Source organism: Pleurodeles waltl, chromosome 4_2, assembly GCF_031143425.1.
Source record: "Pleurodeles waltl isolate 20211129_DDA chromosome 4_2, aPleWal1.hap1.20221129, whole genome shotgun sequence".
Classification (NCBI taxonomy): domain Eukaryota; kingdom Metazoa; phylum Chordata; class Amphibia; order Caudata; family Salamandridae; genus Pleurodeles; species Pleurodeles waltl.
Window position 1 is genome coordinate 25,299,123 of NC_090443.1, and position 12,156 is coordinate 25,311,278.

Sequence of the window (12,156 nt, forward strand, 5' to 3'; positions counted from 1 at the left end):
GAAGACTCAAAGGAATAGGCGGAGTGCCACAAAAAACATCTGAGGCAAACCGACGAAGGCGCAGGCTGCTATGGGAAGGGAGGAGGTGCTAGCCACAGTGGAACAATCAGTAGTGGTTGAATCGGACTGTCAAGACTCTGATGGGGACACTGTGGGTTCAGTTGATCCTCTCCATGTAGAGGATATCCTGGAGGAACTGAAGGGAGGCTCTCTGGTTACGCCGATGATAGCAGAACTATTGATGTGTCCTTCACTAGAGGAATATCCTTTTCTTTGTGGTTGTGACGGTTGCTGGGACTTCCACCTGGGCTGGAGAGAGGGTGGGGTTTTCAGGGATTTACACTGTTTTGTGGGAGAGAGAATTGTGCAGTGCTGATGGCCGATGTCTGCAGTCCACTGCTCTGCCATGATTTGTTTGGACCACCCACTGGTGGTGGAATGATTACAAATGGCTTTCCAAATCATCTGTGGCAATGGTTGGCTATGTCTGATTGATGACGTGGCCAAGGATGTGAGATTGTTGGGGTTTGTTCATTAGGTTCCAGTGGTTGGTTTTCCACTGTTCTGCCTGCTCTCACCTTTGCAAGTCCCACATTGCAACTGTTGTCATGAATACTCTTATACTCGCACAGCACATATGGCGATACGAGAATACTGCATTGTGATATGAAATGTGAGAGGCATGGGTACATCTAGCAATCGCTACAAGAATCATCCATACTTGAAACATCACTGTACCCAATTTGCTTGTCTCCAGGAGACACATTTGATGGGTGGGGAACACAAGAAGTTACACAAGCACTGGCAGGGTACGCTATAAGGTACCACTTAATCGACCTGTGTAAGGGAGGTTTTCATATGTGTGACACCTGCGGTCCTGTTTGTAATAGGCCTTTCCTTGATAAATCATGAGGTTTGTTTTGTTATTCTAGAAGGCACCCTGGATTGCAAGCCTCTTACATTGGCTATGTTATATGCTTTGAATGTGGGATAACTTTTTTTTCTTGCCTCTTTCATATTGGCTCTCCTGCGAACAGATTTTTTTCCCGATTTTTCTGGTATGGGGATTTTAATTTTGCTCCAAATCTTATGAGTTAGAGGTCAACTCCACCTGTAGTGGGAGCCAAATCAAACACCTGTGCCAGGCAGTTGCTACAATGGGCGTTGGATGTCTGGCGTACCTTAAATCCATGTCTGAAGGATTACTTGCATTACATGGCACTCCACTCTCTGCACACATGCATTGACATGATCTATGGCAGTGTGGCCCTGGTGGGTAAGTGCACAGATGCTGAGTATCTGGGCAGGACACTTTCAGACCACTGTCCATTGTTGGTGACTTTTTCTTGGAGGCGTCCACGTCCAGTTATACATTCATGGCAATTACAGCCACTCGCATTGGTGGATGGGCCGTTCAGAACTCATGTTGGTGAACCTATTGGCCAATATTTTACTGATGATGAGGTGTGTGCTACGGATGCTGTGGTGGAATGGGATGCTTACAAAGTGGTGATCATGACCACGCAATATTGCATGAAGCTAGGATTGAGGAAGGAGGTTATGAGCCTAGAGAATCGCAAGAAAGCAGCAGAGAGTAAATGGGCAGCTAATCTAGAGTCGCACTCTTTGTTGGAGAACAATAAAGTAGAGTACACGGAGATGTTAAAACATTTGTCTGGATTGGATTGCAAAGAATATGTTTAACACCAGCATAAGCTGGGTGATTGGTCCGGTGGACTGCTGGCTTGGTTATTGCTCTCAGGGATAACACGCACCCACATAGGAGTGATTTTGACCGTGGCAGGCCCAATAGTGAATTATACAGCTGGGTATTAGTGGGGAATCCAAGAACTGTTATAGGGCGCTCTATAGGGTCTCTGAGGATTCAGACCTGGGTTCGAAATCCGCTTATTTGGGGGACATTGTGACCCCAGTACTTGACCCGCTACAGAGTCAGGAACTGGGCACATCACTGACTCTTGAGGAGGTCAAATTAACTATATAGCAGATGGCCAGGGGCTGCTGGGCTCTTACAGGTCTAGGAAAAGATGAAAGAGTATGATAGGCTTTTGGATCCCATGTGAAAAGCTCTAATAACTGTGCTTCGGAAGCCAGGGCAGGATCCGTTCATGGTGGCATTGTATCACCCCCTCCCTTTTTAATCTTGTAATCAAGATTCTGTTAAAAGTGCTAGCTAACAGATTGACGCCACTCATACAGACCATAATCCATCCAGATTAGAACTGTAGGAAGTTGGCTCTTTAGATGATCTATCAAAATGAGCTGTATCAAGCAAAGAGTCCAGGAGTTCTCTTAACAGTGGACAGAGGTTCACTCTAGCAATCCCAAGGTGCTCTTTTAGGGGGTAGTGTGTTTAAGAAGCCTTAGGCCTATCAAAGAGGAGTGTTAGACATCTGCAAATACAGAGTCAATAATTACTGCACACGACTCAATAAGGAGATCCACACCAATGTAGTACAGAAATAACAATTATTTTTATATGTGTTTAGGCACCAGAATCAATACGATCAGGTAAGTACGTTTTGCAAGAAAAATCTTTAAAATTTTGAAAAGTCGACCGTGCAATTTTTGAAAGCTGCAATGTTATACTGTGGAGAAAAAACAAATACAGCAAATAGGTATATTACAGCAACTTACAGAACCAATCTCCTGGACTTAAGGTAAGTATTGGGCAAGGGTCAAGACCACACAAACAGGTCACACAGGGCAGCACTGGGACGGCCAGGTGCAGAGGTGCAGTACGATGTTGTGTGCCCTATGTTAGTCTGTGGTCCGGTTGAAGAAAGGCTGCAGGACTGGGAGTCCATTCTGGGTGAACCAACATGTGGGTTCAAATCTTGAGATGCTTTGAGATGTGGGGACACCTTAGGTCTTCTCTTCCAGGGGCGATGGGTACCGAGGTGTCTTGAGATATCGGGTTTTGCCCATAGAGAGCTCTCGCTGTTGAGGGGGCCTGCAGGTAGAGGCTGCAGGCTGTGTCAGTGAGTCCACAGTCGGCAAGTCCAAGGCAGGCTTTGTCTCTGGAGGGGCGGAGGACCACGTTGGCACCGTTGACCCACTTCAACTTAGGCTATATGGTACAGATGCAGTAATACTTTCAAATGTAGGGGTTTCAGTGGTCCGGAGTTCTTGCTGTTTTCTTAAGGGTGCCTGCAAGATGCAGGGAAGCAACTCCGTTGCTCCACTGGAGTTCCTGGGTCCTTGTTGAAGACAGGTCATCTTCCCAGGCCTTTTGAGGCACAACAGCTTGCAGGAGGAGTCGACTTTGGCACAAATCTGCAGGAACTGTGGACAGGCCGGCAGGGCTGAGGCCAAGTCAGGTGCTTCTTCCTCAGTCTTTGCTTTTGCAGCTCTTGAGTGTCCTCCTCCTTCTTCGTAGGTTAGCAGGAATCTGATTTCCTGGTGTCAGGGGCTCCCCTAAATACTGAATTTAGATGCGTTTAGGAGAGTGTAGGGTAGTAGCCAATGAGCTATTTACCCCTGGGGTCACTCCACCAACTATATGACCACTTCTGTGGGAAGTGGGTGTAAATCTGTCCCAGCGTTCTTAATTCTGCTGACCCCCAGATGGCAGATTTCTAAATGCTGTGTCCACATCAGGCAGTTTCACCTTAGGGTTGGGACTTACCAGGGGGGTGGATGCACCTCTCTGAATACTAAATTTCCCGCCTGTCCTAGTGCCAAATGGGCCCTTGGCATCTCTCCTTTGGGTGAAGCCAGATCTTCATAACAAGGACGCTGGGCCTCTTTGAAACCCCCTTCCTTGGTATGCAGATTCGCAGGTCATCCTGTTGGGTGGGGTGTGTAAACACCTCTCCAGGAGCAGGCTTTGTTTCTAGCTGCGGGAGAGCAAAGGCTCTCACCCTTAGGGGTCAGAAGCATGTCTGGTGGTGGCAGGCTGGCTAAAACTAGTCAGTCCGCACACTAGTATTTGGTAGATTTTCGGGGAGCACAGATAAGGTGTTCTCTGGGTGCATGTATTAATAAATCCATCACTGGCATCAATAAGGGTTGATTAATAAGAGATGTTTGATACCAGACATCCCTAGTTTCAATGAAGCCATCATGTAGCCAGGGAACTCATATTGACCAGTGTCCAGCACATGTACTTGAAATGGCTTCCATGTTCACTCACTATGCCTAAGAATCAACAAAGACATATCAGGGGTACATCTGTTCTTGCAGATATGCCACCAAATGTAATATAATGCACACTGCCTTAAGGCTCTATGGCCTGCTGTTGGGGTGACTTGCATATATTCCATACAGTGTTAGGGGACAGGGCACACCGGCTGTGTGCCATGTTGTGCTTTCACTTTTAGCTGCACCAAGACTCTCAGCCAGCAGTGGCAGCCTGCATGTGCCAAGCGAGGGATCCCCGAGGGTGGCACATGACATGCTGCAGCCCTTCGGAACCCTCTTTCTTACAGATGCCATAGGTACCAGGGGTACCATTTACTAGGGACTTACGGGGAGGGGCAAAGGTATTGCCAATTGGGAAACAATTGCACAGGTTTAGGAAAAGAGATCTGGCACTGGGTACCTGCCCAGCAGTAACCCGGTGCACTTTCAAGCAAATTGCATCAGTTACCAGGCAAAACGTGAGGATGGCCATGTCAAAAATTGGCACTTTCTCATAAGACTGAGTAGGAACACATTCCTGAACTTACGCCTTTTATTCTGTATTATGGAAAGGGCACGTGTGACAGACACCCAGTGTTGGGTAGCCTCCATGGACATCGAGAAGCCATTTGATGCCTTTGGTTGGGCCTTTGGGTGGGCCTATCTGCAGACCGTACTGAGCAAATTGGGGATGGGACTGGAGTTCCGAGGTGGATTGGAGTTCTGCAGGAGTTTCCCTTGGCCAGGGTTTCCACAGCTGAGATCATATCAGGCAGGTCCCCCTTACTGTTCTTCCTGGCCCTAGAGCCCTTGTAATGCCTATTGTGGGCTTCGGCCCACCAGTGGGCTATTTGTGTTTATGGACACCCTCATTTGGTATCAGTGTATGGCAATGACACCTTAATGTACCTAAAGGCAGACCCTGCCGCCCTCCCTGTTATGACGGTCTGGATGACTTTGGATGAACATCTGGGCTCAGCATTAACTAAGGTAAGTCAGGTCTATTCCCGCTTTCACAGATGCTTGAACCACTGTGCCACACAGGTTCGGATGACCCGCTGCAGTGGAAATTTGACACTATTACGTATCTAGGGGTCCAGATATGTCACACACAATATGACCTTATTGAAGGTAACTTGGGGATAGCGCTGACATTGATTCAGTAGTCCCTGCCCTTTTGGACACAGCTATCCCTATCACCCATGGGTAGGGTGTGGATAGCAAAATTGTTGGTTGTCCCCAGACTTCTCTATTTTTTTTACAGCCCTACCGGTTATCCTAAAGAAATTCTATTTGTCGACCTGCAGCAACTGCTCACTTCTCTTGATGGGGTGACAAGAGATATAGAGTGGTGATTTCCACTTCATATGCCGTGCTGGAGGATGTAGGGTTGGAGGCGCCCAACTATGAGTTGACTATTCTGCTGCATAGCTCCAATGCCCGATTTGTTGATTGGGGGACACTCCAAGTCTTGAATGGGAGATGATCAGGCTTGATTTCAGTGGTAGGTCATTGTTGGAGTGGTTCTTGGACTTTCCTTCTTTTTGTGGCATTCTTAATGTGCTACTAAGGGTGGTTGTCTGGTGCTGGAGGAAATATATGGTGGCAGGAGTGTGGGTCCCTATGCTCAGGGTCTCTCGCTGTGGGCTCCGCCTCTTCGTAGACAATTGGCAGGGATACATCAGACCGGGCGGTGGACAGCAGGGGGACATATGAGGTGGGGAGATGTAGTGACAGAGGGACATTATGTCTGTTTGACGACCTGGTTACTGCAAGCGACTTTGACCCTGGACAGTTTCTTTTATACTTGGCCCTCGTTGAGGGTCTGAAAACGAAATACCACAGCGATGATTAGCTAGAAATGGTGCCAAATATGACCAGAACAAAGCAGGTAGTCTAAGGCCTATATGGGGCGCTGTTACAATGGTTCATTATCCTGGGTATCCAGGCTCTTAAAGGGTGGTGGGAAGACTGTCTAGAGATAGAAATTCTGGAGGCTGCATGGGAGTGATGTCTACGATCCATTAAGACAATCTCACAGATCACCCACTTCCGATTCAGCCAGTTCAGTTACGTACACCACACATACCTCTAGCTGGAAAGGAAAGGGAAGATGTATGCGGTGCCAAGTCTGGCACTCCCAGATACCAGTTAGAGAAGGCGGATTTATTCATATGATGTGGGAATGCCCAGTAGTCACTGAGCTTTGACAGCAGGTTACGCAGGGTATCTTAGAAGTTTTTTTTACTGCAGGATCCCTTGCACTGTTTACTTAATGAGGATGTGGTGACTAAGACGATGAGGCAACTAAATGGACTTTGGAATTTGCCTTTGGTGCTTGCTAAATGCTGCATAGTTATGTTTTGGAAAGCAGCTGTGGCTCCCTTTGTGCATATGTAACAGAAAAAGTTAGCCAGATGGGCATCATTGAAATTATTGATGAGTGCCTACAGCAGGGCCAGGAACGGGAGGTGCCACCTCATTGACCATTTGGAAGTTTATATAGCAAGATTCAACAGATTGCTTGGCCCGTAGCCAGTGTAGGTAGTTGCCGTACTATTGGTTGGTTACTGAAGAGGTAACAGTGCATATCTCCCAATGCTGGTTCAATCTGTGGGAAGTGTGTGTGTGTGTGTGATGGCACACTGGAGCCTGGAAAATGATCGCCTCGAGGGGCTTATTGTGAGAGTTTGGGGACAAGTGTCAGGGGTACATGAAGATGGTGCGGGTGCACGAAATACATATTGGTCATATGTTGGTTACCCGGTCAGGATTGGGTGGGCAGCAGGAATTTGTTTTGCTATACTGTTTGGCTGTTTAGATGAGATCACCTTGTTTCTCCTTCTGAAGGGGGAAGTACACATGTGTGCTGCAGTACTCCTGTTGTACTTGTATCACCTTTTACTTATTGCCAATGCTACTGTTGTTATGTTTAAATGGGCAATGCCGTGATAAAACAATAAAGATATTTCCCCAAAAAATGAAAAAGAATGCCTTCTAGATCGTTAAGCCCTATGTCCTGTATCTTTATCAAACACCGATTTCAAAATCTTTTGGAATATTTCTGGTTAAAAGGGCTCCTGGTTTATTCACATCGAGATATCTTTGTGTCAACAAGGCATTGACCTGATTATGTTCTGTGTAAACCCAGTTTTGTGCCCAATTGTGAGAAGCTGTGTTATTAACATTGAGAGCACGGTATGAACTTCTACAGAGTTAGTAATCTAGCATCTTGTTAATAAAGCAGGTGGGTCTATGAGGAATCCAGATCTACGCTCTGTGACCTTAATGGTGTAAACAATAGTACAGTCTCACAATCAATCAGTAAAATTTCTAAACCAATTTAGTAAAGGGAAGAAACAATTAATGACTAAAATTATGAAAAATCAAATATCTATGGCCTTCATTTAAGGCTGTGGTGACTGTGGAGAATGTAGCCTCTCTTCCCCTGATGGAGAACTGCCTGCCCTAGTGTTAGATCCCCATCTCCTTTGTGGGGATCATTAGGCCTGTCATACTGGTGGCTCCACTATAGGCTCGGTGAAATGCAGAGCTGGTGACATGTTATTTTGGCCCGCTTTACATTTCATTTTGTTGACCACAACCTCCCAAAACTAGAGTTTGCTAATCTTGAACAAACTATCAATTGCCTAGATGTGCAGAGGGTTTTCTCCCTGCCTAATGTCTTAATTGATTTAACTGTCTGGAACTTCCACGTGTTGCAGGGTAATGTAATGGAAATCATACTGCTCTTAACAGGGTTGTATCCTACATTGGCAGTGTCCTAGTAGGATGGGGCAAACCTGTGGCACCTAGGAAACGCAAACCTGGTGCTTCGACTACCCCTAAATGAGGCAGGGGATCTATGGCCTTGGTGGGATGGCTGAAATTTCCAATTTATCACAATTCGCCCATTCTTCCAAGGCCTAAATGACTCCTTATGTGTCTAAAACCTAATGTCATGTTTACTGAATGTGTAGCAATATGTTCTGATATAGAAATGGAAATCAGTTGATTTTCCAAATGTTCTTAAACTTGAATCCCTTTTTGGTATATTTTATAGTACTAGTTGACAAGACATGGTTTTATAGTCCAAGATCATATAGCAACATTCTTTCTGATTTGAAATTGGTGAATTGGCAATATGGGGAAAACATAGGTTTCCACATGTGTTTCTCATTGAATAGTGTTGAAAGTGGCAAGCTTCAATGTTTTTTTAAAGAATAGTTTGATGAGGGTTCCTTGACATGAAACCCGTTGTACTGAAGCTGTATTCGAGCACTACTACATTTTTGTTAATTAAATCTCTGGAGATGCAATTCTTTCTGTTTCACAGTTGTATCATTGTCTTGTCAATAAACAACCTGATGATCTCTGTAACTGGGCTACAAAGTGTTCTGGCTGGCCTAGGCTGATCAAAGTTCTACTGCACATTAGACCAATTGCACTTGGTCCTTCCAAATATTGTTTGCAACTTTATACAACATTATTTGACTTCTTTCCGTCGGTGGCAAGATTATCATGGTGGAAAATTCATACAAGTAAAATCTTTACTTGCTTGGCTAACTTAACTAAACAAGCAGTTGTGGTAGGGCCTAGAGAAGGAACGGTACAAAATATAATATTCTGTGCTACAAATACAGCTAGAATGATCCAACTCCATTATTTGAAAAGCATGAAAGCCCCTTCATTTTGGTAAAAGTAACAAGAAATCAGTTGATTAGTAACAAATAATGACAACATCTAGAGGTCAAGTGAGGCATTTTGTATTAATATGGTCTCATCTCTACTTTGACTATATTTAATTTAATTGAGACCTCTTTTTCTTTGCAGGATCTTTCCCGACCTGAATACCAACGACATGGTGCTCATAGTGGTGAAGGGGATCAATCTACCAGCACCTCCTGGTGAGCTCAAAGCAGAGTGTACCTGTCAGTAGGATACAGGGATCAACTGTGCTTGTTCTGCATGACTACACATAGATGAGGAGTAGCGGGGTGTAAACTTTAGGCAGGAAAGTGTAAAAGGCTAAGCATACTGCTGGAGTGTAATGGCTAAAGTCTTCAGTGGTGCTGTTGTACTGGTGGAATTCTCCTTATGGTGATTCTCGCACTCTATGCTTAGTTTTCCAGAGGAGTTTTTGAACTATCAAAAAACTCTGTATGGCTCTTGCATTGTTCTCTGTGATTCTGTTGTGCTTTTAAGTGCTTGTTAGACTCAATGTGTGCTTGCCAGCGCTTTGTCCCAATGCTTTCTTTTTCAGGACATTATCAACTACACTTGATGGTGTCACTTGATCAGATTTGAACCTGTTGTGCTCAACGGTTGTTGGGTTTCCCATGTGGTTCCACTTGATGGCGACTGTTGCTATTTCCTTCAGTTTCTTTTCTTTAGGATTTGTTGTACTCTTGGACTCCTCCTGAATGTGGTTTGTGGTGTGTTCTTAACATCATTTGATCAGTAGTTCAATACTGCTGATCTCTGCTGCTTCTCTGAGCCTTACATTGTGATAAATCTCTTTCCATCTCTCTGTCTCTAGGTAGTTCCCCTAATGATCTTGATTCCTATGTGCGTTTTGAGTTCCCGTATCCCAACATGGTAAGTGGATAATGGTGCAATACTGATTTGGAGGGATTGACTAGTGAAGGAGGGTTTAGCTTGACTTGGGGATAGCTTATTCTGCTAACTGGGGTGGTATAGGAATCATAAGAGTGATGTTTTCATGCCTCTATATTATTTTCAGCTTTGTTCTTTTCACGACTAAGAAGGGGTGTGTTAATATACAAATATAATTTTCTACTTCAGTAGATCATTTTGTTCAAGGCTTAAAAGCCTTGCCATCTTCCATTTCAGCTGCTTTTCTACTCCCTGCTGATTCCTTTCATCATGTTTCTGTCCTTCTTGGCTGGCCTGGAACAATTGTAATCTTGATGTCTCCTTGACTTCTTGTGGTAGTATTTTCGGGTGCTTCCAAGCTCTTCTCTGTTGCTGTAACTATCTGGATTTATTTTGCAGGAAGAAGCTCAAAGAGACAAAACAAATGTGATCAAAAACACTAATTGCCCTGGTATGTACATCAAATTGCAGTGACTGTTAACAGAGCTTGTATGTGTCATGGGCAATCACGCAGTTGACCTCCTTTTTTTATCTGCCCCTCAACCACTTAGCCTTGAAACCTACTGTTCATCTGTCACTGGACTACCCCTCTTACAATTTCCGGTTATTTTTCTCTCAGCCACAATGACTTCAGATTCCTGTCCTCTACCCCTTCTTGATATCACCCCTTGAACTTATGTTTATCTACCACTGGACCTCTTCTCCATGAAATCTGCATCCCTCGTCCTCAGGGAAACCTTAGCCTCACTTACTAATCCAGGACCTCGGTTTCATGGGGAAAATGGGGAAGCAGCTTAATGTAGACAGGAGTCTTGCTGATTTTCACTATAGCCATAAAGAACAATGCTCTATTTTGCCTGTTTAGATTGAAATGTCCAGTATGCTGCATTTAAGGTGTGTTATAAAGAGAGAAGAGAAAGCACTTCATGAATACACCAATAGTAGGAGGTTAATCTCAGTGGGAGCTTGGACTTCTCGTCATTGGTGTACTTCAGTCGTGTGCAAATAAGGGGTAGCTGGGCAGTGCTATTTCTCTCATTGGCTCTACCCCCTGCTCTGCCTACTGCTATGTTGGTGGTGCTCCTCCTTATACTCAGTCAGCTATACTCCACTGGCCCTGTTATAGTGATAGCTAATAGTGGAGTTATACTATTTCCTGGAATGTCTGAATAGGCAAGATAAGTATCTCCACTTTATATGGTCTTTCAGAAAAGAGTCTTGACTTAGTTATCCAGACCGAGAATTGTTTGAAACGATCGATTCCAAGTCTGCAGATAGAAACATTTTCCTTTTGAGTCCTTTCACCTTAGAGCATTAAATGAAAATCTTTGTGGGCAGTATCTGTTTTTTTTATAAAAAATAGAAGTAATTCATTCTTCATCTGCTTGTTCCTTTGTACAAACCACAAGCCATTCCCCTTTTACTGCAGGACATTTTACTCTTTCCCTGTATCACTAACCCAAGACCATTTCCTACTTCCGAGTTATTCCTGTGGCACCGCCCAACCTTCTCATCTTAACATCCTTCTTCTGCCCTAGAACCAGTTTCTCCTAATTTCTTCTCATTACTTTGCCCCAGGCTGCTTTTTATTTCCCATACTCCCTCTACCAGAGGACCACTTATCTTATCTTTCTTTTTGTGACACTTTTATCCCTCTTTTTGTGCAGTCTTCAATGGTTTTCATTTGCAATTGTGTTTGTTTCTTCTTTCAGAATTTAAGGAGCAATTTAAGCTTTTCATCAATCGCGGACACCGTGGACTGAAGAGAGCGATACAAACCAAAGGCATCAAGTTTGAAGTTATCCACAAGGGGTAAGAAAGAGCTGCATGGGAGTGCTAGTGACAGAGGACCTTGATGCAGGGTGTGTTTGTTAGCTACTCATTGGAGGTCTCTTAAAGGGTCGACTGCTTGCTGGCAATAATGGTACCCTTCAAATAAAAGCAGTGTTTGTGGACCTTCATGGGGCCTCTTTAAGAGAAGGAGAGCTAGTGGGGGGATATTTTTGGCAGTAATGTTAGGGGAGTGTAAATCTGAACTTTTTCTAACATATGTGAGGTGTAGCCAAATAAAAAAAGGGCAAAGGGCTGGCTGGTGCTGCTGGGTGGAGGGTGATTGGGGTATTGATTTTGAGTAATTTCAAACCAAACTAAAAAATTAAACCCCAAAGTGACCTTGTCCCTGTGCATAGCAACCTGAGGCATCTACGCTACAACCTTGAAACCTGGTAAAGAAGATCCTTGTCTTGCCCCTCAGCTTTATCTGAGCAAAGATTATAGGTGGAAAAGTCACTATTGTGAGTCTACCAGGTTCCCAGTTTCCTCTGAGGTACTGTACCCCCAGCCCCCAAACCTAACACTCTCTGAAATGCTTCATAATACTACGGAAAGAACACCTTT

The 12,156-nt window shown here is 44.5% G+C and overlaps 1 protein-coding gene across 3 annotated transcripts in view; it reads left to right on the forward strand.

Moving 5' to 3' along the window:
- Nucleotides 1–12,156, forward strand: part of CC2D1A (coiled-coil and C2 domain containing 1A) — a 130,046-nt gene that overhangs the window by 45,507 nt on the left and 72,383 nt on the right. For all 3 annotated transcript variants that reach the window (XM_069230445.1, XM_069230447.1, XM_069230446.1), the window contains exons 18-21: nucleotides 8,977–9,050; nucleotides 9,683–9,741; nucleotides 10,159–10,210; nucleotides 11,472–11,571. In XM_069230445.1, the coding sequence (XP_069086546.1) occupies nucleotides 8,977–9,050; nucleotides 9,683–9,741; nucleotides 10,159–10,210; nucleotides 11,472–11,571 (285 nt within the window). The remainder of the gene's footprint in view (nucleotides 1–8,976; nucleotides 9,051–9,682; nucleotides 9,742–10,158; nucleotides 10,211–11,471; nucleotides 11,572–12,156) is intronic.